This window comes from Crocodylus siamensis, chromosome 12, assembly GCF_052110815.1.
Source record: "Crocodylus siamensis isolate JL-2025a chromosome 12, ASM5211081v1, whole genome shotgun sequence".
NCBI classification, from domain to species: domain Eukaryota; kingdom Metazoa; phylum Chordata; order Crocodylia; family Crocodylidae; genus Crocodylus; species Crocodylus siamensis.
In genome coordinates this window covers 66,294-92,607 of record NC_143406.1, presented here as the reverse complement: position 1 = coordinate 92,607, position 26,314 = coordinate 66,294, and the positions used below count along the sequence as shown (strand labels likewise).

At 53.5% G+C, this 26,314-nt stretch overlaps 1 protein-coding gene across 5 annotated transcripts; it reads left to right on the top strand.

The window, feature by feature from the left end:
- The first annotated feature begins 136 nt into the window (after window positions 1–136).
- On the top strand, window positions 137–26,284 carry LOC149854395 (tyrosine-protein kinase STYK1-like). 5 transcript variants are annotated; one of them, XM_090023923.1, is made up of 14 exons: window positions 137–4,319; window positions 6,988–7,064; window positions 7,266–7,404; window positions 10,235–10,426; window positions 11,217–11,307; window positions 11,506–11,673; window positions 15,527–15,667; window positions 16,829–17,041; window positions 17,655–17,836; window positions 19,547–19,630; window positions 20,107–20,324; window positions 21,794–21,834; window positions 23,743–23,839; window positions 25,768–26,284. In XM_090023923.1, the coding sequence occupies exons 4-14, from the start codon at window positions 10,412–10,414 to the stop codon at window positions 26,282–26,284; spliced, it is 1,767 nt and encodes a 588-aa protein (XP_089880049.1). In that variant the 5' UTR covers window positions 137–4,319; window positions 6,988–7,064; window positions 7,266–7,404; window positions 10,235–10,411. The 5 variants fall into 5 exon arrangements, with proteins under 5 accessions (XP_089880049.1, XP_089880050.1, XP_089880048.1 ...); XM_090023924.1 differs by having other exon boundaries at window positions 137–7,064; window positions 15,599–15,667; XM_090023922.1 differs by having other exon boundaries at window positions 137–7,064.
- Window positions 26,285–26,314: the final 30 nt, after the last annotated feature.

The following is a 26,314-nucleotide window of genomic DNA, read 5'->3' as shown; positions in this document are numbered from 1 at the left end:
GGCCTGTGCTCGTGTGTGCGGCAGCCCCAGGAAGACCCCAACCCCTGCCTGGGTGCCATGCTGCACAGTGCTCCTGGCCCCCTGGGGCTGCTGCAGGGTCCCCAGGACCAGGCGGGAACTTACACATGTGCTCACAGAGCCAGACCGGGCAGGGCGGGTCCTGGCATGTGGCTGCCTGGAGCCTCGTGTGCGGCAGGTGAGCGGTGGCCCCGCTGGCCGTGGCCGTGGCTCGGGCTCAGGTGGCCCGGCTGCCTACACAGAGGGCAGAGCGCAGTGATTGTTGGCCCGGGCACAGGGGCAGGGGCAGTGTTGGCAGTGCCTGGGGGGAGCGGGGCTAGGGGATGCAGCCTCTGCCTAGCCCTGGCTCAGCCACCGGTCTCTGTGCTCGGCCGCAGGGGCCGGGCCACGAAAAAGCTGTATGGGGTTTTTTGTTTGTTTGTTTGTTTTGGGGGGGGGGGGGGGGGGCTGCTTTTTTAAGGAAAATGTTTCGTGTCCCAGGTCAAATTATTCAGATCACGTCCAAATCCATTTGAATCATTCAAGAACCATGTGTGGCCCTACTACTGGCAAATATCCTCCACCCCAGCCTGGGGCCTCAGATACTTTCACATCCTCTGGCAGGCATCCTGTGTGCAAGCCCAAGCCCGGAGGCTTGGGGTTCAGATGCTCCCACATTTCACTTGCCCTCAGCTGTATGGCTGCAGGAGCAAGCTAGGGGGGAGTCTCCCATTTCCATGAAGTCAGCACTAGCCGAGATCCTCCCACTGGAAGCTGGCTAGTGGGAAGCTAACTATGAGGCTCTCATAGGAAGTCCTGTCTGCAAAAAGACACGGGTGCACTCTCCACCTCACAGTGCCATTTTAATTGCATTACCTTGGTCAGAGTACTTCCCCTGCCACTATCCTGGTCATGGTATTTCCTCTGCCAGGTCCTCAGCGCCTGCTGCTATGTGGGGGAGGGAGCCAGCCCCGGCTGGAGGACCTGGCATTTTCCCCAAAGGAATAGAAACTTTTTGCACAAAGGGGGGAAAATGAAGTTAAATTTAGAAGTGGGGTGTTAGTGTTTCACTAGGATACACACTTCTGCACATTCTGACCTGTAAGCAAACACAAAGACATGGTGGTGCAATGGGAAATGTGCAGACAGGATGTTTTATTCCATCTTCTGGAGAAGTGGAAATACCCTGTGCAAATACGCCTCGTTGTTGCAGAATTTGCTTTGGAAAAATATAATTTCAACAAAGTACCAGACTAGTTTAATAGAACAGGCTCCCATTGTAAAAGATGGTCTTATTACAACAGGAAAATTAAAGAGCCATCCAAAATGCAAGATTAACAGTAATTTCATCCTGGAAATTAAATATTTAGAATGAAATGTACAAAGCCATTACAAATGTCACTTACACGGTTATTTCTGTATCTGCCATCTCTCATCACTGAACTTGCCACAAGCAAGACAAAAATCTAAGAAATTCAGAGACGGGGAACTGAAGAGCTCCCTACCCCACGGGGGAAGGAAACGGAGGGCAGCTAACCAAAAGGAATGGTTAGACCAGGGAAATGAGCAAGCAAAGCGGTAGCAGAAAATTTAGCACTGCACAGCTCTGTGTCTGCTGTGCCCGGGTAGAGGCAGCACAGCGGTGGACTGCATCGTTTATTCAGAAAAGGAGACCGTGCGCAGACATCACCTTACAGTGGTTGCTCTCTGCTTGGTGCAGGAGCTGGGACCATTTGCGTAAGTGCAGGCTGCAGGACCCAGATCCTGTTCCACCTAAGAAGTGCATACACGAATGTAGGAGTTTATGTGCAGTTCTGTTCCACCCTGCTTGAGATGCTGAAAAACAAGTAACACAAAGGGGCAGGGGGGCTTCTCCACACAGCTTTAGTCTTCAGGTCAGATGAGAGCATGTTACAAAAGCTGATGCCTAACAGATCTGTGGGACTCGAGCAGGGAGGAACAGAATCACACTTGGGCAGCTTCATCTACCTGGACACCCACAGTCTGTGATAGGATGTGGTTCTGTGTGACTTAAATGCCCTGGTCACCTGCTGGCCAATTTACTAACCCGTCACCAGGGATTTCTAAAGGGAAAGCTGAGTTCTTATTTTTGTTGTGGTGGGGTTTTTTGTCTGATCTAAATCAACCTGGATGTCTCCATGGCTCAGTGGCTGTCTGTGGTTTATGCCGGTGAGGAGCTTGCCACAGACTTGCTGCTGCCAGGGGTGTTTCTTAGGTCCACAAGCAGATTACAAGCATCCTTTAGCAAAGCATGTCAAATGCTTCCCCGGCTGCCAGCACTGCAGTAGCCCAGGCCTCGCTCTTTACTGCACGTCTCCCCATGGCCCCAGCCCAGGGTTCTAGTCAGCGTTATCCCTGCGGGGAGCAGAGGTCCGGAGACACCAGGATCTTCATCCTTGAGGGATTTAGATGCCTGCCTCCCATGGGGAGTGCCAGCAAGCCCATGCATCGTGTCCAAAATTTACCTCCCAGGGCTGAAGAGCAAAGGCTCCACAAATGTTTCCATGGCCAGCTCTCAGGTTGCATCAATTAAGCGAGAAGTCCTGGGCCCAGTCACCTGTGCTCACAGACAGTCACTAACCCAGGGAATCCCCCAGATTGCAACCTCAGACTCTCACCTGCTGTTACAAGGCACCAATGCCCCATAATATACCGTAGGGAAAGCTGGGAGGCGAGAGCACTGCGAGGCCAGGCTAGTCCCAGGCTTATCCTCCCCATGCTGTAGACTGCAGCCATTCATTCTGGTAGATCTCAGTTGGCTCCTAGGTTGCTTCCTGCATCCAAAGTGAGGGGGCTGCACCTTTAAAAGCTGTGCCTCTGAAATCAGAGGCAAAGTCAGTCTCTGGATTTCCTCAGGAGGGGAAGTCTCAGCTCGTCTCATGGGCAATGGCTGAGCATGTGATGCTGTTTAGCGCATGTGTGTTGGCAGAACAAGAGCGTCTTGCAGTCAGCGGAGGATGAGCCAGCCCAGCTCTTGGTTCATGGATTTATTTGCAGCTGCTAGCACTTTGTGGGGAGGGGACGAGGGTGAGGTCTCAGCCTTCTTCCTCCTCACAGGCTAGCAATGCAGCAGGGAAAGGATGCAGTCATCTGCCAGGAGCTTCCTAGCGGGCAAAGTGAGGCTGATGACAAAGGCAAAGCTGCTGGCTCACATCATTGCTAGGAGCTGGGGAACAGTCAGATCAGCCAGTGCCAACAAGCATGCACCAAGCTGATGGATATCATAAAGGCCCAAACCCATGCACTGTTATGGCTTGGTGTCCTCCCTGCCCCCAGGAATGCTCCACATTGCTGCACCTGCTGCCTCAGACACGGCCCCTGGAGCTCAGGCAGGTTGTCTTGTGCCACTGCTAGGATCTGCACCTGGTCCGGCGTGGCATTTCCCAGGTGCTCCAAGAGGAGGTGGGAGAGGGTGGCAGTCAGGGGAGAAACTCTGTCCTTAGGATGGACCCACCATTTTGCACCCATAATACAGTTCTGGTTCAAAGCAGAAGGCACCCGGTGCCTCTACCCTCACCATCCTGCACACTGCACTTCTTGGGGGAAGCCGTCATCAGGGCTTTCCTCTGGGATTGGCTTCCACAGGATTGGCACAGGGGATCACGGAGGCCGATGTCTGCCGCAGCTGGTCTTTGTCCAGCTCAGATATCCCCTAAAGCCACAGCCTATAGCATGGCAAGGACAACTGGCTCCTGGGACTTCCCCCTTCCCTCTGAACCTAGTGCTTCAGTGGCTGCTGCACAGCTGGTGCTTACAATGCAGGCCTTTGTGTGGCTTCCTGGCCAGCATTAACCCTTCTCACGCTGGCACTTCCCAGACATGCAGAAGGCAGGGCAGAGGTGCACCTTGTAGTCTAAAATACTCTAGAGCACAAGCTTTTGTGAACGTGAGTTCCCTTCAGCAGATGCTTAGCAAGGGCAGCAGGGAGCAGCGTGTGAAGGGGAGCGACTTGGGTACAAAAGGTGGGAAAAGAGGGGGAAAAGGATAGTGCTGGGAGAAGAAAATTAACAAAGAACCATCAGAACAAAGGGTCACAGGAGCTAATGCAGGTTTAAGAGCCTACAGTCACTGTTTAAACCCCATCCCATCATTTCCCCTTCAAATTGGGGTTTAACTTGTTCCTGCCTGAGAAGAGCTGCTCTGAGGTCAGCGCTGGAGCATCCAGGGAGGTTGGAGCGCTGGACGCAGGCCTGTGAGTCTTTGTGTCGGAGCCGTGTCCGTGCGTTGTGTCAGAGATGGCCCGCAGACCGCAGAGCGGCTCTGAGCAGGTGCTGGTGCGCAGGCCGTTGGCAAAGGTGCAGGTGAGCGAACCTCGGATGTTGCGTTCCTTGTTGGTCGGTCCAGTGATGACGTGGGGGCCCAGCAGGCATCCGGGTCCCCTGCGAGGCCTGGTGCCTCGGTAGCTTGTCCTTGTCTCAGGATTAGTACTGTAACAGGTCAGGGTGGGGCTGAGTCTGGCTTGTTGATCTGAGTGTCTCCGATTTGGGGGCTGTAGCGCAGAATCCTTGCTCCAGATCCTTAAGGTGTTTGTCCTTGTCGATGAGTTGTCAGAGAAGATGCAGTTGTAACAGAGCTTGGCTGCAGCTGGTGATTCTAGTGGTGAGCTTACGATGACAGCTGGTGGCATGAAGGTAGCTGTGGCAGTTGTGGTGACGTGGCATCTAGGAAATTATTCTGCTTTGTGGAGCTAGCTTGACGGAGGGTGGAAATTGTTAAAGTCTCTTTAGAGATTCCTTCCCATGTGTCCACATTACGAGGATGTCATCAGTGCACCTGAGGTAAACCAGGGGGATGCGGGGCAGCTGCTGAGGAAACAAACTGCAAGGTCTTCCATAAATATCTTGGCATATGCAGGGCCATACGTGTGCCCATGGCAGCGCCATTTGTTTGTAGGTACTGGGAGTCCCCAGCCCTGAAGTGGCTGTGCGCAAGGACAGAGTGGGAGGGTATAATGGAAGCGAGCAGTTTCCTCACTGGGGATGCTGTTCTTTGTGGCTTGCAGTCTGTCCTCGTGGGGGATGTTGGGGTATGGTACAGAGACGTGGCTTCCTGGAGATGCCAGGCAGGATTGGTTCTGCTCTCTGCTGGGCCATGGGATTGCAGATCAGCTCTATGGGAGGGGATGGCGCTGAGTGCAGAGGGCAGCTGCCTGACAGCCAAGCCCTGAGGGCTGGTCTGGGTTGTGCAAATGAGGTGGCAGGGCTGCAGGGCCACAAGCTTTGTCAGCTGGGCTGGATGCAAGCAGCAGTGTGAATGGAGGCTCACTGTGAACCAGCTGACATCCGTGGTGCTGGCCTCAGGTGCTCACTCCCCCAGCACCCACGCTTCTCTGTACACAGCCATGACTCTCAGCCCCAGCTCAGGGTGCAGGGTTGGGGCAGAGGCAGGGCTGTGTTACACATTGCTGTTCATCTGCGGTTTGAGCCCACCACTGAGGCAGCAGCTGCCCAAATGTCACGTGAGGCCACTGAGGAGAAGGCCTGGTGAATGACCCCTCCCCTCGCACCATTACCTATCAGATGGGTAAAGCACATGGCGCAGGGCAGGGTGTCCGTGGCTATTTGTCCAGCAGAGTTGCCAAGCTGGAGCAGGACAGTCCCCTACGCGTGGGCTGCTAGGGGCAAAGGCTCCTTCCTCACAGACAGGCCCCTGGGCAGAGCCCTGCTCGAGGGCCACCAGAGTTATGTGGTACCCAGGCTTAGGCCTGGGCTCTCTGTCCTGGCTGAGAGTCATCAGGGACCTCCCCCCTATTTATCCCTGAGCCTGAGCTTTGCCTGGCCCTTTCCCACTCTGCAAACCTCTCCCACATGGTGCTGGTGCCCCACAGTTCATTCTCCTCCTCTGCTCTCCCTGTCCCAGCCACTGGCAACTGTCAGAGCAGGGGCGTCCGGACAAGAGAAACCAGATGCAGCATCTGCTGAGAAGACCCAGCTTTATCAAGCGACCTGCCATCCCCAGGCACAGGCCAGAGAAGTCTTTATACAGCCCTTGGGTTTCTCTACACAGTGACGCTGCAGCTGTTCCACTTAAGTGTTATTTTAAACCAATCCAGTTAAACCAGTGCAGTCCATGGTGTGGACACAATTATATCAGCTTACTGTGGTTTAGCTAAAACCTGCTGTTGTAAAGTCTGAGGCTGCTACTGTTCTAAACCAGAGTAAGCGTGTCTTAATGGAGATTTCCAGCACCAGCATAGCCACCAGTTTAAATCACACTGGGAGTGAGCAGCCGCCACATTCTGCCTTCCATGAGCTGTTCTTTCCCTTGCTGGTTTGGCTCCAGCTGAGCAGGGTCAGCTGGGAAAAAACAGGGCTGGGCATTCATGGCTTTCCAACATGCTCGCCTGCTGTGGCTATCGAGCTATAGGCCTGGAGCTCTTGATCTAGCCAGGTGGAAGATTGAGACAGTGGGAAAGAAATGAATGTGAGCTCTGATCACAGCCGAGTCACGGACATCACATGGTCCATCTCAAAGGAGAATGTCAGTCAGGGGCAAGCAGCAAGACAGAGCTAGAAAGGGACCCTCCGATGCCCCATCTCCTCCCTTTTCATTTTGCACTGAAAGAAATCAGGCGTCAGAGGGAGGTCACCCCCACCAGCCCCTGTCGTGGTGTCAGCGCGTAACAGGTGCAAGCTGCCGCACAGAATAATGGCCCTGATCTAATCAGCACAGAGCTTGGGACTGGGCAGCCCCAGACTCCACGTATCAAGATATCTCCCCACGCAGTGATTGGTGGCCAGACCACAGCAAGGGAAAGGCTACGTTTCTCTGGGTAACTCAGGGGCAAGGCCGTAGTGCAGGTTGTTCATGTTTGCGACATATCTGGGCCCAGATACTGGGCTGCAAGCAATACCCTTCGGGGACGGTGTGGGGCAGGGCTGTCCTGTGGCTGGGCGGGAGTGTCAGGGGAAGCCAGACACCACCTCCACCCTAACACACAGGGGTGGCTGCACCTGTTTTTGTCGACAGAGCTGAACCCGGCTGTGAAGACAGGCATGTGTCCAGAATCGCATTCCCCTCCGTGACACAGGAAAGCAGCTGCCCCGGTATGACATGGTTCCTTTGTGAGAGGGGCAGGGGAGGGAGGGGCTGTTGAAAGAGGGAACAAGGATGAAGGGCCCTGAAGGAAGTACTGGACCATCAGCCGGGTCCACAACGGCTGCCAGCTCTCCCTGGGCCCTTCTGCAGAGCAGGTTGGGCAGGGAAGGGGAGCAGGCTGGCCTCATGTCTCCCTTGGGTTTTTGCAGGACCTGGTCATGCCTATCACAAAAGCTGAGGGGAATAATGAGCGCCGTGTCTGCGTTGCTGTCTGCGCTGAGGTGATTTCCCAACGCGCGGTACCACTTCATGAGCAGAGCAGCCCTTCCCAAGGGGAAGGCACCTGAGGTACTTCATGAACTTCTGTTCCAGAGAACTAAACAGGTTGCTGAATTCTGTGCCCTTTTCCATGGCCCCTTCCCTGGGTGTCGTGGGAAGGGCAACGAGTCCGAGAGGAGCCTTTTGCTTGGGTCCTGCTATGGGTTTTGAACAGCTTGGCTGATCTGCAGGGATCCTCAGGCCGCATAGCGGCTGCAGCTGGGGAGCAGGTAGCTTCAGCCTGAGATGCACTGTGTGGCAGAGTCCCAGCACAGCTCCTTCTCTGCTTCCAAGGTGGCTAAGCTCATAGTGGACATAGGGCAAAGTCACAACCCAGCCCCAGAAACTTGTCTTGCTCACTTCACCTCGAGTGGCTTGTGCAAGCTGGGGTCTTGGAGGCGGTCCAGGTTGGGAGGACAAATTGGTAATGGAGTTGTGTGCCTGCCAAGTCTGTCACCAAACCTCCCAACACGCAGCCTCTTTCAGACAGCTCCTGACCCAAAGCCCATCCTTTAGACTTGTCTTGAGAGCAGCAGTGCTGGTTCAGGCTGTGCCAAAGCTCGCCTCTGTTTCACTGTGCTCTCTCCCCTTCTCCACCTGAGCTCTGGGACTCTACTACACACAGTCCTGACCAAAACCAGGCTCTGTGACTCTCCTTCATTGAGACCGTTTAACTTCCTGAGCAGCCTTGCCTGGCCTTTGCGTTGGCTGGAGATGTTTAGCTCCAGCTTCCATGAGGCTGAACCCACCTGTGATATATGCCTGTGGCTTCAGTGATGTTAAATGCTCTGGCAGGATGCCTGGGACCAGGTGTACCTCCTGACCACTGCTTCAATGGTCCCTCATCTTTACATTTCCAGATAAATGCTCATTACCCTTTGCCCTGTCATTCAGATCAGGCTCATCTGGTTTTACTCTGAAAACCAACCACTAGAAACACTGGAGATTCACAGCTAAGCTGATAGCTCCGATCTTTCCTCTGCTCTTCAGCCTCCCCCCTCACCCCCACCCCCTTCAGGTCACAGACCCTGTCTCCCTGGCTACTCAACACCATTTTCTTTCCTTGCATGGGTCACTGCTGTCCCCTTTCCAGTGCCCTGCAAGCTACCCGCCAGTTCACAGAGAGCCTTCCCCGGTCCCACGCCTCCTTATAGGAGGCCAGTGATGATGTTTCCTTTCACGGCGTGTTCCAGCCCCAACGGCCTCCCTCGCTGCCCATCTTACCTGGGATCGGGATTCAGCAGTCCACCTAATGCAACCTCCCTCTGGCTGGGAGCCCTGCAGCCATACCAGTCCCACTCAGACAGCCCTTGCTTCACACACAACCTGCCCTGCCCCACGTTCATGAGGCCCAAAGCACTTTGTGTGAGTCGAGAGGGCAAGTGCCCTCCTCTCTGTTTGCAACCTGCCCCATTCCATGGTGCTGGGGCAGTGCTGAGCACCATGGGAGCCTGAACCATGCCTCGGGGGCCTTGTCACAACCACAGTACAGCTAATAAATAATTGTCACTGCATCTAAACCTAACAACGTGACAGGTTCTTCTTTTCAGACCTTCCACTGCCGGCTCTGTCTTGCACCTTGTCCCAGGCGATAGGTAGGAGGCTAGCCATGTATATGTGTGCCAAGACCCAGATATAACCTAGCCTTCCACTCACAATCTGTATTTTCACTGGCACTCTCTCTCCAGGTGTTAAAGCTAACAGAGATTGAGTTCACCTTGATACAGTTTTTCCCTACCTTCAAAAATGTTTTTAACATAATATTTTCATGACTTCCCTCTGACCTCCTCCCCCTTTGCCAAAAGGCAGGGAATAGCTTAACCTGATGGTGCTAACTTGATAACATTTTAATCCGGAAATGTCCCCAGTTGCAAAAAAAATTAATGAGTGATCATGGTATCTAGTATCTTATGTTTGTTCCCCAAGTACCATGATTGTATTTTATATTCTGTTTTCTATGTAAATTGTGACACACACAATTTCAAGATCAAACTGTGTTTTCATTTTATATGCGAGAAGGCCAATTGGATATTTGAGACTCAGTTCTGTTTAGCCAGATGAGGTAAATCATGTCTTCACAAAAGAAGCAGTATAGATAGTATTGGAGCTTTTGCAGTCAAAAACAAATACATTATTTGTCCAGAAACTGCTGATGCTTATTCTTCTCATTGCCATGGTCACTCAGCAGTATCTAGTTTGTCATAAATTTATTCCTACTAAACTCATTTCATTCCAAGTTCCTCGACGATAAATCATTCTACTGCAAACTGGATCCGAGTAATGTCTTCAAACTCATCCGAGATAGATATTCAGTAACATTTTTATCAATAAAACCAACATCGCTTTATTTCAGATTGCAACCTAACCTTGTTTGAGATGGATCATCGAATCCCATGGCGTACTTAAAGTCCTTGTTGAAGACATTTTCTTTTTAGAATAGAGTTGAATAAAATAGATGTTGTTGTGTCTGGAAATTGTGACGTTAGCTTACCAGTTCCCCAGAGTCACCCAATGCTTTTTTTCACATTGCAAATCCATCTGAGGTCAGACATCTGAGTGCATGCTTAAGAAGAATGGTTTCACTGGTAGTAATTTTTGGATCAGTTTGGTGCAAACCACCCTCTGCCCCAGCTCTGAAGGGAACTTGGTATTCTCAATTTGAGCTTGTTTTTAGTGATTCAAGTACACAGAGGGCTTTGGCAGTGTCTCTGGAAAGAGAATGGGTGGACCTCTGTGAGCACTTTCCACCAGGCAGTGTCTTTCTGTTTTGTGTGTACAAAGCAAGTCCTACTCCATGACTAGGGCTTCCAGGCACTATCGGTGTACAAATAAATCCTACTAATAATATTCCCCTTTGCAGTCAAGACCTGTGAGTCAGATTCAGTCTGGCCACAAGAAATCCCAGTGATACCTGAGTCAGAGTAAGTGTGAAAGGAAACACCTACCGAGGTTTCAGCAGTAGATCCTGCCTCAGGGCGCAGAGCAGAAAGTCTTTGGTGCAGCACTGTGAAGAGAAACTGAGCTGGATGGGAAATTTATGCAGAACAAGCTGGTAAGTTTGTGCACTGTGGGTGATTTTTGTGCCACCCGGCCAGGGGAAGGAGATGGACAAAGTACTTTGGAAACCTGGCGATTGCCTGTGTGGGAGCGTTTGGGAATTTTGTTTGTTTGCTTGTTTCTTGCTGATTCAGTCCCCCCAAAAAGGGTCACAGAGCCAAACTCACACCCCAGCACCTCTGTGTAAGTCAGTGAAGTGACATCAAGGACAGCTCTAGTGCTGTAAGTATAAGGTGGGGACAAAAGTGTCTTCCAGATGAGCCTAGGAGAAAATGGACAACAGGGGTTTTATGTAGCGGATATCTAGTGTGTCACAACAGTACGTGCACTCCCATCCAGGTCACACTCTACGCCATGGTCTGAGTAAACCCATGGGCAGGGGCCAAAAGGGGTGGAAGGGGTGAGCAAGAGGACAATGACTCTCCACACTGGGACTCCACCACTCAGTCTGCTTTCAGCCAAGCTGAAGAGGCTCTGGGAGTCATTATCTAGTCCAGGTCACAACCTGGATTAGCTTGCCAGGCTGCTGTGGGCTGTTGCCCTGCCTCCCCTCTGTGCACTGTGGGTGACCAGTGGCTATAATCAGACACTTAGGTGCTTTCATGAATCCCTCATCTACAGTTAGCGGTTTTGTTTCTAACAGGCCCCCAAGTTTGTTGTAAGCTAATCTGGCAGCAAGGTCCCCAGTTTCTTTACAATGATTTATTTTCTGAAGAGCAATAAATTATTCAGCCCAATCCTGCAGTCATGGGTGGCACTGAGAATCTGTCTGTTGGTTTGTGCAGGGGCTGAATTGGGCTTTATCAGATGCTGAAGGAAAAAATAATCAAATTCCACCTGGGATCCTTGAACTTGGAGCTGCTCCTTCAGAGTCAGGTGCACGATCATAAACCAGCCATGGTGAAACCTTTGCCCAACACATTAGACAGCACCAGCCTGCCGAGGCACCTGTTATGCCCCAGGGCACTGCCAGGCAGGCAGCAGTGGTTGGGCTGTAGTAGGGGAGCCTAGGCTGTCTGGGAAGCTGGAGGGAAGGAGGGATGTCAGCTGACTGATTCTAGCATCGTGTTGCAGGGCACACAGCTCCCCTTGCTGTGGTACACGTGCGGATCTCGCTAGGACCCTGGGAAGTGGGTTCAGCTCCAGCAACAGATCTGCAGCCAAACCCAGGCCAACAGGGACAGTCTCTGATGGGCAGCCAGCCCCCATCCTGCAACTTCTCCAGTGGAGATTATCTCTGTGGTAAGTGCCATGCGACACCTCTCGTGTGGGCTGGTTGGGGTGCTCTGGCTGCACGGTCCTGCCTCATGCTTCTATGTATTCTCCGGCAATAGCAGCCACTCCCGAGTTCAGGTCGGGGCTCGAGTCCCATTAGAACTGGTTAGTAAAATTCCACTTCTAGCTATCCTGCCACCCCTCCATCCAGGGAGAGCTTGTCTAGGAAAATCTGGGGGCAGGGAGAGGCAACAAGAAAAATCATTTTAAAATGAGGGTATTAAAAACCTTTCTTTCTCTTTGGACTCAGCACATCTGCAGAATGAAGGGACACTTGTACCAGTTACTTGTACTGAAGTGTTCATTGCCATAATCTCTGCCTGCTCCAAGCCGGGCTCCTTCCTGTGCTGTTCTGAGCTAGAGGTGAGGGAGGCCTGGGGAAAGGCAGTGGGGCAGGGATTCAGGCAGATGGGAGAATAGGGAATCCCGGGAGAGACTGGATGTGTGAAACCAGGGCAAATGAACCAGGGGAGCTGTGGGAGAGCAGAGAGAGGACAGGCAGGGCCTGAGGGCACGGAGTTGGGAGTGGGTGAAATCCCATGACCCAGAAGATTTTATTAAAATGTTTTAAAACTATTTTGAAGAAAACGTTGCAGATGAAAAAAAACAAAGGCTCTTTGGGTTTCCTCTTCCCTTTGCCCGGTCCATTTTTGCCACTGGAAAGGGAAGAAATAACAGCCTGCCCTTTTAAGGACAATTAAGAAAAATAAGAGGGAATATTTCAAGACACGTGGCAAACCCAACAAGTCCAGTGGGGGGACAAGGGCAGTTTGTGACAAAAGGGAGTTTTGTTCCAGTGGCTTTGACCAGCTCCTGTACAAAGGCTGGGGGCTGGCTGGGGAGCAGGAGGGCAGGGTCTGTTGCCAGACTTGAGCACTAGGAGGTATTTAGAAAGAAGTTTCCCCCTCCTCTCCTTGCTTTTCTGCAGCACGTCTCCCCTCAAGGTGCTTTATGGAGCAGGTCTATCTCTGCACTATGCAGGAGGGAAGTGAGGCACACAGAGGGGAAGGGGCTTGCCCAGGGTCGCTAGAGCTGAGTTCAGGGCCAGGACGCCCACACCCCAGCTCAGCTTCATTCACTTGACTGCGCTGTCCTAAGTTTTCAGAGCTGCTGCCCTGCTGGGTGATGCCCATTACACGAGCAGGGGAAGGGGGAAGTCCTCAGCAGAAAGCTGTGCTGAGATGGGGCTAGAGCTGATGTTGCACTGCACTGTCGTTAAGCCAGCGGTTCCCATTCCCAACCCATGGCCCCAGCACAAGCTGCAACACTGCTTGTAGCTGTGGGAAACTGAACCGTTAATACCAGGGGTGGCAAGGGGAGCAAAGTCTGCACTTCTTACTGCATGTTACTTGCTTGGTCCTCCCGCCAGGACCAGAGAGGCTGGGGCCTGGTGCTTTAAAGCGATGCCACACCTTGAAAGCAAACACATGCTGTGTCTAGAAAGGAGACACACCCACATCATAGCTGCCCCTGTCCTGACCCAGCCTTTTTTTTGTCCCATGCTATCTTTGCCCCCAGTATTTTCAAAGATAATAGGCAAAGGTCAGAATAATGATTTACTAGGTGGTTAAAAATCCTATTCCCTGCCCTGCAATAACGAAGTGTCCCCTTGGGACAGTCCAGGCATCCCTTCCCCAAGCTGTGCTTTCTCTGGCACACCACAGAACACAAAGAGTTAAAGAGGAAGCTGGGAGCACACAGGCTGCATTAGCTGCAGAGCACCAGGCAGAGCAGCCCTGGGGTGGCCTGGAAGGAGGGCGCTGTACATGCACACGCTAGGAGCCAGTGGGCAGGGTGGAACAGCAGCCGCCTCGTTGACTTCAGTCAGCCAAGACTTCGCCGTGGGCCCAGGTGCAGCCATCCTCAAGCGCTGAGCCAGGAGATTTTCATCCATTACGTTTGGAAGGGGCTGAGCCTCCTGGCTCCATTTAAGTCAGAACTTCAGGTTTCCCTCTGAGCAGCAGCAATAGGGGAGCTCATGCAGTCAGCCACCTAGCGAGGGCAGGGCTGCTGGGCAGCAGCAGCCCCAGGTGCTGAGCGGGGAGCAGGCAGGAAAGGAGCTGCTGGGGTCATGACATGTGAGACGAGCTGTGGGTCGAGCTCCCTGGCCTGCTGCACTCAGAACTGCTACTTGGGACCAGGTTCCCCAAAACATTCAGCATCAAAGCGCCTGGGATGTCCAGCCCCAGTGAGGACGGAGCCTTCTGGACAGTCCAGCCACCAGCCCCAGCCCACGCGGGGACGGGGCCTGGGCTGCTCTGGACCCCAAGTGCATCTGGGAACCCAGGAATGCAGGAGGAGGCCTGGGTGGCAGGCCCAGGCCCAGGCCCAGGCCCAGGCCCAGGCAGAGCTTGGGGGCCATGGGAGTTGGCCGTCCTTTGTGTAGAAAGCTCTTGCACAGCCAGTCGAGAAACCTGAAGCTGCTGAGAACTCGCCTGACACACTCACTCTGCTGCTCCCTCTTTCCAATGCACCCGAATAGAATTTGACCCATTTCTGTATCATACAAAAGTTCCCACCTGCAGAGGGAGGCAATTAGGCAGCTAATCACTGTAAAACACAAATGCCCCTGACAGTTCTGATGCCTCGAGACCATTAATCCTGGCAGGAACGGTCTTTCCAAAATGTAATGAGGCATCAGCCCTGCGGACTGAGCCTGCCGACAGATAAGAGCATTCCCCCTGCCTGCCTGCTTGCTAATTGCTCAGATACAGGCGGCTCCTGTTGTATGCCCATTAAGATGCTATGTTAACGTGCTGGATGATATGTAACATCAGGTAGCAGCAATATCCATTAGGCAGATGGATTGCTCTGTACTTGGGAAGGTGTCTCCTCTGCTGAGAGAGGGAGCTGCTCTGAGCCAGCTGTGTGCGCTGCTTTCCTGATGTTTTGCAAGGTGAAAAGATTTGAGGGGTGGGGGTATTGCCTTGAGTTGTGATCCTTAAAGCCAGCCAGGGAAGTCTGTTTGACAGACAACCACTCTGCTGGCTCTTTGCCTCCTCAGGGATGTCCTAGCTTTGGGATGGGACCTCAGTGGGTTCCTCAATCTGACTGTTCCCTTGACGGGCGGTGGTTGTTGAGTCTTTAACTAGTTGTCATGCCTCGTTTCAGTCATAGCATTTCAAGGGCAATGTGGCTCAGTGGATTGGTCACTAGAAGGGACTCAGGAGACATAGCCCTGTGTCTGTTGCCTGGTCTTGGGCAAGTTGCTTCCCCTGCACAGGTGCCTCAGTTTCCCTTTTGCCTTATCTAGTTTATGAGCTCTTATGTTGTGTACGTACAGCACGTTGTACACCTAATCTCCACTGCGGTTGATCTGCTGGGCACCACTGTGATATAAACATTGGTAAGGAATGCTGAATTTCTGACCTAAAGAGCACTGGGGGAGAAAAAGCTTCTAGACCAGCTCTGCTCCTCCCAGTCCTCTCCTACACCTTGTAAGGAAACAAAAATACTCTGCCCTGCTATTTGCAGGGTAGAAAACTGCCCTCCCAGTTATACGCAGCTCTTCTTCAGTCTAAAGTGCCTAGCCCCCCTGTCCACCTTGAACCAGCCTGCCTATCTTCATCACAGGAGCCAGTGTAGTAACTCCAGTACAGCTCCTTGCAGGATCTGATGCTCTGCACCATGATGTACATGCAGGAATTGTTCCACCCACTGCTGAAATGCAACACGTGCTGGTGGAGCACTGTCTCTGCCACAGCTGCGACGCCACAACGTAGGGCAGTGGTCTCCAACCACGAACTGCCAGGGACGGGACTCCCAGCCACCACCAAGCAGCTGCGTGTCTCTAGTGTCATCCCTGGGTCATTTGTTGCAGATGAAAATGGGATGCAGAACCCAGTAATCATTATCCCCTCCCTGCTCGCCTTCTCCACATTGCTGGTGGTAGGGATGATCCTCTGGAGGATTTGCTGGAGGAAGCAGGACACGGAGGTTGAACCCATCATTTTTCTGGAAGGTAAGGACGTATGGTCTTACTCCCCCAAAGGGCTTTCCCCCATTTGTTGCCTTCATCAGTGAGGGGCCACAGCAGCAGGGCCTTGGGCTTGCCAACCCACTGGGCCTCTCTGCTCAGGGCAGGTGCATCAGGCACTGACCCCCGGAGGCCTCTAGGGACGCATCCTGGAATCAAACAGCAACTTGGCTCAGAATTAGCATCTGGTCTGCAGCGAACCCACACCCCCAGCCAGGCCTGTGCAGCTCCTGGTATGGCCACATATTGAACCCCCTTGTAGACAGAAATCAGCCTCCAACCTTAGCTCTGCCATATGCAGTAGCGTACTGACATAAGAGAGGATGTGGCGATCTGCACAGCCTGGCACTTGAACACATCCCTGCCTCCCTCCAGCCATGGATTGCAGCGTCAGTACATAGCATGCACTGCAGGAACAGCATTAACAGAGAACAAAGCCCTGCACATGAAGCCGCAGACTTAAAGAGAAGAGATGGGGGAAGGGAGGAAGATGAGGGAGGCAGAGAACTGAGGCAAAGCTCAAAGACCTTTGATCTCTGCATCTCTGATATAGAAAACAGAGCCTGTGCTCCTTACTGCTGATGCAGTTATCACTGGAAGCAGGACTTACCCAGCTAGGAGCGCAAAGCAAAGAGGCAGGGTGAGGCTGTTGTACTTCAGCAGGCGCTAACCCCAGAACTGCCACTTCACTGCCAAAGAATTGCTGTGCCTGGCACTTGCAGGTCAATAGCAGCGCCTTTCGCTCCTCAGGGCCCTTTGTGTCCCCCCGGCACCTCCCATGAGAGGGTCCCCAAAAGCCTTGCAGATATTGCAGAACTCAGTCTCCTGGATGAGCTGGTCCACATCACCCTCTTCTTATGGAGAGGGACACACCCAGAAGGACTGTCCAGTCTAGTGGTTAGAGCACTAGCCAAGGCCTTTGCAGGCCTGGGTTCAAGTTCCCTGCTCCATCCCAGATTTCCTGTGTGACCTAGGGAACATCACTGAACTGTCCCACTCTGCCTTAGAGCAGTGCCAGGCCCAGGGTTACATAGCGAGTCCCATGAGAAGACAACCCAGGAGTCCTGACTGCGAGTCCCTTGTAGTCACCTCTAGACCCCAAGGCAGTGTGTATTGACAGTCAGTCGGCTGACTCTTCCTTGGCAGATGAGCAGGATGAGTATGACTCCTTGGCTGCAGCAGAGAAAATTCTGCAACGAAAGGACCCGCTCTTAGCAATGTGGGAGCTGCCTCAGGACAGGCACATCCAGCAGGAGCAGTTCTTGTGCGCTGGGCGCTATGGGCAGATTTCCCAGGCCACCATCATTCAAAGAGGCTCTTCAGAGACTGTCCAGGCTGTGATCCTGAGGAAACTGCCAGGTATGCCTGACAGAGAGAAGTCACTTGCCCTTTCTAGACTCATCCCCATCCACCCAAGTTCATTAGGAACATCCCTATCCAAACCATCCCATCGGGAGGCTTGTCTAATTGGTCCTAAACTACACAACCAACTCCACAACTACCTCCATTGCCCAAAACCCACCAAGAATAGCCTAACCTGCCATGGGTAATGTACGGGTAATTTTGCTTTGTTGCCCAGGGCCCAGCATGGGGGCAGAGGGCTGTCAGTGTCCCACCACAGCAAGGGCGGTTGAAATCAGTCCTTCTGTGTGCTGACTTTGGTGCATTATGGAGTGCTCCATTTCCTTTGGTGACTGCATCATATTGGTGGCCCGTGTTAAGCCTGTGACCCACCCAGAGCCCTTGTGATCCTTGTCATCAATGCTGCTGCCTCACCAATGATTCCCTTCCCATGTCTGTGCATTTGCCCCTCCCCAGGGGCCCATCATCTCAGTGGGGCTGTCCAATTTTGCTTTGTTGCCCAGGACCCAGTTCTGCTCCTTTACAAGTGCTGAGGCTATCAGCTGTCCTGGCTGTCCCCTCTCGCTGCCCATGCCATGTGCTAACCTTGCTTCTCCTTCTTTACCCTCAGCCACCGCCAATCCCAAAGAAGTGAGAGATTTCCTAGATGTGATGAAGTTTCATATCCAGATCTGTAACCACGACAGCCTGGTGAAGGTGCTGTGGTGTCAGAGCCAAGCTCTGCCCTTCTGCATTGTGCTGGAGGCCATGAGCCTAGGAAACTTACTGCCTTTCCTATGGAAAGCCCACCAGGTAGGAGGTGCTCCCTGGTTTGAACATGGGCAAACTGGGGTGGAGGAAGCACCACGCCATGCGCTGCCTACCTTCCCCTCTGCTTCTCTGTGCGTTAGCACCTTCTTCTTGTGCCTGGAGAAGTGCCGCTGGTGGCCATTCCAGCACAAACTCTTGTGGTGCAGTAGGAAAAAGATATGTGTGCTGTTCATGTAAATACCGTGTTCTGCAAGTAAATACACTGTTCAGGTGCACTTCTGTGGGATGTAGTGCTCAGCTCAGCTTTTCTTGTGTAAAAAACACTAGAAGCAAAGAGAGACCTGAGCATGATCCACACGCACTGGGAAAGCCAAGAAACCAGAAGGCAGAGAAACAGCCTCAAATTTCAGACACTTCTTAATCTCATGATACTGCCACATGGGTTTGCAACAATGAACAAACCGATGCAACGTTTCCTCTCTCTATTAGATAACAACTGCACTCTGGAAGCACCCTGTAAAGTGATGGTGAGAAGTCTCATATTTATTCTGTAGATGGAACTTGATCCTGTACAACGTAACTCGTGACTTGTTCTAGCTGTCAGCATGGCAGATGCCACCTGGGGCTTACAGTCTCATTTTTGCTGTCTTGGTTCTTATTCCACATCCACCACCATAGTTTCTAGATGCCTCTTTCCTTCAGCCTCAGCATCCCTGTCAGTAAGAAAGATGCTGGAATCTTAGCTGACAGCTCTGGTAAAACACAGACTTAACCAGAACTTGGTTCCCTGGCCAGTAATGCAGGATGAAAAGGAACAAGTTGGTTTTGTGTCAATAAATTGTATAGGGGGAATTAAATATTATTTTGCCCCTGTAGCCACATACACGGTTGCATTGATGTGGGACTGGAATTCATTGGAAAGGGTTTAAAGATTAGACCCAGCTACTCTGAGTGTGGTGATTGGTGCCCAGGGATTAAGGTATCATAGCTAGCGGGAATCCATGAGAGATAATTAAATCTCACCTATCACAGCTCAGATAGCAAGAGGATCCATGAGGCTTCAAACCCAGACAGCGCCCTGAACGCTGCAGAACACAGGAGGGAATTTTGAACTGAGCGAGTGAAGAGCAGTGAACAACTTCTGCTAGATGAATGTTCACCATTTTTCTTCACTGCTGACAGTAGATTAAAAACATCTCAGAGTTGCCAAAAATTTGCTGCAAATTTCTGCATTACAGTCCAGGGGCTAATGACTCTAATTGCATACTCTTGCTTATGAATCCTGATGGGAAGCTGCTGTCTTGCTGGGGAGGAATCTGATGCTGCAGAAAGTTCCTGAGAAATGAGAGCAGGTGGGAATTTCAACTGGAAATGAAACACAATCTGCCTCGTGTGACATTCCTATTGTCAAGGAGGCAATCGTGGCACTTTCCCACAAGAAATGTGTTGGTTTTGAAAATGTGGCTGACTCCCAAAGCAGCGGGTCTCTGTCATGTCCTAGGCTGCTGTGGTGGCTCAGTGCTTACATGTCATGGCCACGGCTGGAGCCAAGCTGGCTTTGGGCTGCAGATGGGTGTGAGCTGCCTCCCCGCTGTGCTCAGCTTGCCTCTGTCTCTGCTCCCGCACTAGGTTTGCCGATCGTTTTTGCAGGATCTCTCCCAGCACTGGGAAGTCCAAGCTGGAACAGTTGTGTTTCGGGGACAGGAGGAAGCTGCCGCCTTACTGAGCTGTCTCTTCCCTTTGCCTTATCAGGGGGACTTGTCCATTGCTGAGCATACTTACTGCCTGACGGAGAAGAGGGTCTATGCTATGGGCATCCAGATAGCACGTGGGCTGGTATGTAGATGGAGGATGGATCCAATGCACTAGCTTGTTTAACAAGTTGAACTATTAATAGCCTTTAAAGATGATCCCTGGATGGTTTCCATGGCAACACCACACCAACCCCGCCCCCCGGAGCTGCTAGATTAGTGAGATGATCCTGCAAGAGGTCCCTGAGCTCAGTGCCCAGCTGGTGCAGCACGTGGACCTGCATGTTACAGACAGAGACCTGGGACCAGACGGTTGAGCCCTACAAGGCCGAGACAGAGCTCAGCTAAACAATGCTGCCAGAGGGGGCTGGGTTGACCTGGGGATGTTCTGGGCAGTGCAGGGCTGAACCCACTTGGCATACTTGAAATCAGAGCCCAAAGCCCTACATGGCATGGCATGGATGCAGCAGCCCGCCCAATGGCTGCCTGTAGCTGGGTCACTGGCTCCAGGTTGCTCCAAGGCCTCTTTCACAAGCATCCACTTGGATTCTCTTCTTTCAGGAGTACTTGACCGTGAGCCAAAGGCTGATCCATGGCAACGTGGCGGCTTACAACATCCTAATCCACCAGGATCTGACTGTTCGGCTCTGCGGCCTGGGGCTGGCTGCCAAGGTCTACTGCAGGGGCACGTTGCCACTCAGAAGTGCAGCAGAGGTGCCCATAAAGTGGCTACCACCAGAAAGGATCCTGAACCAGCCCATCACAGCGAGGAGTGATGTGTGAGTTCTTGGCTGAGGGAAGCAAAGCCCAGCCCCAGGGTGACTTCTTTTCAGGGTACACACACCACCACAGAGAGAAGATACAGGGGACAGTACTGCATAAAGCCACTTGCTCACTGACTCCCTCTCTTTCTACCCACAGTGCCATGGCCTCAGCTAAGCTGGACTTTTGAGGGGGCTTTCCTCTCCTGAAACTCTATGTGCATGGGATTTGTACCCTGCGTGGCTCAAGCAGCATGGCAGTAATGGCTGTGTTCTTGGCCTGCGCTAGCACCATTGCTAGCAGTGGCAGTGCAGAGTCCCCCAAGGGCTGGTGTGTCACGGGTGATGGTAAAACCTTGGCTGAGAGTAGAGGGCTGAAGTGAGCCTGTAGCTCTGCTTGAACCCATCACCCTCCCTGCAATTCACTGTTGGAGTGCGTTGTCCTGGGATCTTGGCTGTTGCAAAGAGATGGGCAAAGATGAAGGGGCTACCATGGGATGCACAGGGACCACAGTCACTCTGGCTGAAGGGCACTTCAGCCGTCCAATGGATGGAGCATCAGGGGCTTTCCTGGTGAAACTCTAATGCAGGAAGCATTCATGCACTAGGGAGTAGCCCAAGAAAGTGCAGTTTGGAGCCACCTCCACCCGGATCAGAATCAGGTGTGCTACCCAGCTCGGCACAGCCCAGGGCGAGGCGCCAAAGATGCAACGTGATCTGTGACCTCTTTGCAAAGTCAAACAGCAGAGATCTCCAGAGCTACCTGAATCATATTCACCAAGCACAAAGTTCAGCAAAGACTGGCAGTGCCAAGCACTCTGGTTCTCAGGGAATTGACCCCTTAGTCAGAATCATGGGACGCAGAGCAACAGACCAGGGGACTTTAAAACTGGTGGCCCTGTCACTCTGTGTTACAAGTGGCACCCAGAGGCCCCAGCTGAGATCAGGATCTTGTTGTGGACCATTCTTCTCAGACCTTGTGGTCTAAACAGAGAAAATAAATTAGGCAAGATCATATAGAGGGCGGGGACTGGAGCCCCAGTGTGCCACGTCCCAGTCAGGTTGATCATCCTGCACTACACTGCCTTTCTTCCAGTGGGCTGAATGTGGTCTGTATTGGAAACGTATTAAACCAAGTTATGCCATGTTATAAAGTGATACAGAGCAAAGCACTTAGGCTTGGTTAAGCAGAGAGAAGTTGCCCAATTTGCAGGACAATCCCCATCCCCAGTATTCAGCCAGCTCTGGCTCACACTCAATGACACCACAGCTGTCAGTGCACAAAGGTTGCATTTGTGCCCCTCCTGGAGGCAGCTGGAGTCTCCCCAGGGCTAGGCCTTTTGAAAGGGACCAAGGCAGACATCTGGTGTGGGGCTCATGGGAGCGGGGGGGCTGGACACTCAAGTGAAAGGTGGGGAGGAGAAGTGCTGGGAGGACTCTGTGTTTTACAGCTTTTCTGATGCTCTTCAAACTTCCTTACTCCCCAGGTGGTCGTTTGGGATTCTGCTGTATGAAATGATCACGTTAGGTAATCGCCCCTTCCTCCTCGCTTGCTTGTTGACTGTACCGCCTGATGACTGGGGACAGGGAGACCCAGGGATCCCTGGCACAGGCGGGTTCCTCCTGCAGCTTGGCAGGGGAAACAGCCCTGCTTCAGGATGTTCCCCGAAGTGCTGGCCATGGCTCTGCACACAAGCCAACCCCTCAGGCCCCAAAGGCCATCTCGCTCCAGAACGCATCACTTGTGACACTTAAGGGTCCTGCAGCACTTCACAGCACCGGGTGTCCCCTCCCTTACAGGTGGGCCAAGGAGATGCTGAGGTGTGAAGGGACATGCTGGAGGGTGCTGCACTCCCTAGCTACACCCTGCCGGACCGGGGGTGTTTTTTAACCTATGTGAAATCGGGGACGTGATTTCACGCACGCCCACACCAGGTGGTTGGAGCACTTGCCAAGGACATGGGAGACTCAGTTCAAGGCCTTGAGAAGAGGGGCTTGGGCCTGGGCCTCCTACCTGCCAGGGCACTGCTAGAACCACTACCAGGCAAGAGTGGATGGCTTGGTTGGGAGTCCTTTCTAATCTCAACTGGAAACACCCTTCAGGCCCTACAAGAACCTTCTTCTGGAATCTCCGCAAAGAGAAATGTTCTCACAACACAAATGGGTTTTGATGAATTGGCAGATCTTGATGAGAAAAATGTTTCATGAATAGATTTCCCAGCCCCCTTCAGCACAGCGCTCCCACGAGCGCGGAGAAACCAGCACATCAGGGTCGTAGGAGCGAGTGGCTGACGCTTGTGGAGGGCAGTTAGGTGGGCTGATGACATCCAGGGTACAGGAGGGGGACTTCTGCCCCTTTAAAAAAAATCCAGACATAAGTCATAGAGAAAGGGCAGGCTGAGCCTCCCAGCTCACCCGCAGCCTTGGGCCAGAGGGACGGTGTGCACACCCATGCCTGGTCTGCTGCCTCATGCTGTGCACTGATCCGGCCCCCTCTGAAGGGTGGGCCAGCACCCATGAGTGTCATGGTTTGGGCTAGTTCCTGGCAGGGAGGCTGAGGCCCAACCCCTGTGGTGCCTGCTTCTCTTGAAGCAAGTCTGCAGCAGAGCAGGAGAGGGTGAGGGCACGTGTCTGTTGAGGAATGGGCTAAGCTCTCACCTCGCTGCGCCCTTTGCTGCAGCAGGCAGCATGCCGTGGGGAGAAGGCTGACTCCAGACAGGTCATTCCCACATCGAGCCAGCCTGTCTCCCTCAGACCATTGTCTCCCAAGCCACGTCCCCCAGCTGAACCTGGACCAAAGCGTAGATGCTGCCTCATTCCCATCTCCAGTCCCCACTGTGCAGCACTGAGGCTGGGCTGTGTTCCCCTGCGTACGCTGTAGTTGCCAGCATCTCTAGCCTGGGTCTTTCCCCACCCTCTGAGCCAAGCTCATCTCCTAACTAGGGAGCAGTCTTGACACTCAGCTTAAATGTACTTGTAATTTCATTCCCCCACCCCTTGCTATACACCCTGGACCACACCGCCCCCACCCCCGCCCTTAGCTGTCGCTTGGTCAAATTTGGGTCAAGAGCCCCCAGTACATCCAAAAGGTCCCCACCTGGAAGAGTCTCCTGTGCAGTAGGCAGATTTGAGCCAAGGTGGGTAGGTAGGTAGGTAGGTAGGACCCCCCGCCCCCCAGCCAGCTGTTTCCTAACTGCTGCATGTCTGTCTGACCATAGAGGCCAGGGAACAAATCTGGGCAGCTCATGGGGCCCTGTAGGCTGCTGGAACTCAGTCCCTTCCCCTCATTCCTTATGCCAGGCTCCTTTGTCTTCCCCTGGTCCTGACCCACTTGCACTGCTCTTCTCTGAGCCCAGAGTCCAGATGTAGGAGAGCCAGTGTCTGCACTGCACATGGACCAGTGCTCCTCTGATGACTGCTCCCTTCCCCTCCCCAGGCGCCCCTCCGTACCCGACCCTCAGGCCTGCAGACGTTCTGGCCGCCCTGCAGCGAGAGCACCGCATGAAGAGACCGGAGCAGTGTGGCACCAGGCTGTAAGTGATGCTGACCCTGCACAATGACCAGTCCAAGACAAGACAGGCAGCTCTTGCCCCAACCCAGGACAGCCACAGCATGTGGTGTCCTGTCCACAGGACCTGAACCATCACATTCAGGGACCAGCTTCCCATTGTGCCTGAAATCCTAGGCACTGAAGCATGTTGTGCCCTAGGCAAAGGATTACCATGTCTTCATTGAGTCAGGCTGGAAGGGATCTCATGAGGCCATTAGTCCAGCCCTCTGCTCAGGGCAGAAGCATCCCAACTAAACCATCCCAGCTTTACACGGGCTCTGTTAGCACAGCTCTTCCACTCTCCCCAGGCTCCTTCATCAGCCCCTCAGAGCATCCCTTGCTGCTGGGACTAAAACCCGGTTCCTGGCTGTAAGGTCTTGCTCTTCTGTGCAGGGTCAGATCGATTGCTGCATTTGGGGTCAGAAAAGAATTAGTGCAGTCAGATAGGCATGAATTTGGCCGGGGGGGGTTGCCCTCCTCTGTGCGGGGGGCACAGTCCTCTTCCTTGGGTCGCTTGAGTAGATTCTAACTCTTGCAGTGGTGGGACACTGACAGGGCTCTTGCTCTCCTGCTTTACCTGTGGCAGGTTAGGATGTTTATGGTGTTTTTGGGTAAGTGTGATAGGTTTGGTTATGTAGTTTTAGGAATAGGTTAGATGAGGACTTGTATGGGATGGCTTGGGTAGGGGTGATTGTGCCCTGAGCGGGGCTGAACTAGACACCTCTGGAGGCCACCTTTGGCCAATTTCCTATGTTTCTCTGAGATAGCCTTGCTTTGTTCCGGGACATGTGCAAACCCCACTGCCCACCAGAGACCTCTCCAGCACTTGTGTTCCCTGTTATGTCTCCCCCACATTGCTTTTAAGTGACTCTGCTACTGGACTGGCTGCCCTGGCCCCTTCTGTAGGGCAAATAGCACTGCCCTGAGCTGGAGGGACCACTCCCATGCAGAAGGCCCACCTGCCCCTTGTCTTCTGGCTTGAGGTACATCCTGCAGGGGCATCTGTGTTGGGATACTTGTCCACCAGGAACTGAGCTAAGATCCAGTATCTTGTTTCCCAGGGGAGCCACCTAATCACCAGCAGTCACCATCCATCCATTAGACTGGAAAAGAGAGAATGGTGTAGCCCACTGCTCACCTGAGCCACCCAGCACTGTCCACTGGGGTCCACTAGAGACTCAGTGATTCAAAACAATTGACCCCACCCCCCCAAGAAAACCAACTGATCCTAGGGCACAGCCAACCTACTAGTGAGCCTTTCTGCTCTCCCTCCACGCTGCCACCTCCTTCCCTTGAATGGGATCACCCTGTGGCCTCCCCAAGGGCCTGCTCCTGCCCTTCTTTTATCACCAGCCTTTGGAAACGAATTGGTAACGAGCAGCACTAGTGCTAAGGTTCAGACTGTTGCAGAGGGAGACAAGACCTGACAGGCAGGAGGGTGGGAGACACCAGGTCAGAGGCAGGACTAGCACCTGGCCTGGGGCACACAGGTGCTCTCAGCTGCTGCTTTCACTCAACAGAGCGGAAGTCCCCATTTGCTAGGGGCAGCAGAGGGGAAAAAAAATATCTCCCCAGGCTGAGATGTGTTATCAAAGTCAGACACTTTGTGCCCCAGGCTTTTTGGAACAGTCCTGGATAATGATAAAGAAATATTTAAGGCCCCTGATATCCAGCTGTTTTCCAGCACCCCACCCCAAAGGGCACCATGGCCTGGAAAGTGCCTGGAATTAATGTGAGAAGAGATCAGCCAGCTCCGCTCCCACCGTGTTCAGTTTAACTTATACCTTTAAAACCACGACAGGCAGTTTTAACTGGTATGGCTGAGGCCTCTCCACTGCCTGCGGGGCGGCACTTCCACTGCTGCCTGCTCCAGGGAGGCGTCTTGGCCTCTCTGCGTTTGCCCTTCTCTAGGCACAGGTGGGGACAGAACCATCTCTGTGATTGGCGACAGGTACCGGGTCATGAGGAGCTGCTGGCGGTGGAAACCTTCGCACAGGCCCGCCTTCCCCGAGCTCCTCGAGCAGCTGGACTCGCACGCGGGCCGCGCAGGGACCAAGCCACTGACCGGCCCGGAGCGGCTGGACCTAGACCACTACCAGCGCCTGGCTGGGCTCTCCCCTCGGGAGGCTGCCTTTGGGCTCTGCTCGCAGCCCGGCGCGGGCGGCCGCCGCACGGCCCTGTGAGACGAGCGCGCCGCCGGACCCGCCGCGTCTGGGCGCACAGACAGCAGCAGAGCCCGGCGGCCCAGGCACGGCCCGGCTCAGCGCCCCGGAGCAGCTGGGGCTCCGCGCGCCCGGCCGGGGGAGGAGGCTGCGGGGCGGGCGCCAGGCTGGGCTGCGGCGGGGCCGCTCCCCCGGGCAGGGAGGTGGCGGGGCGGGCGCGGCGAGGCCTCCCGCCGCCAGGGAGCGCCGTGCCCCACTTCCGCTAGGCAGGAGCAGCCGAGTGCCGAGGGGCGCCC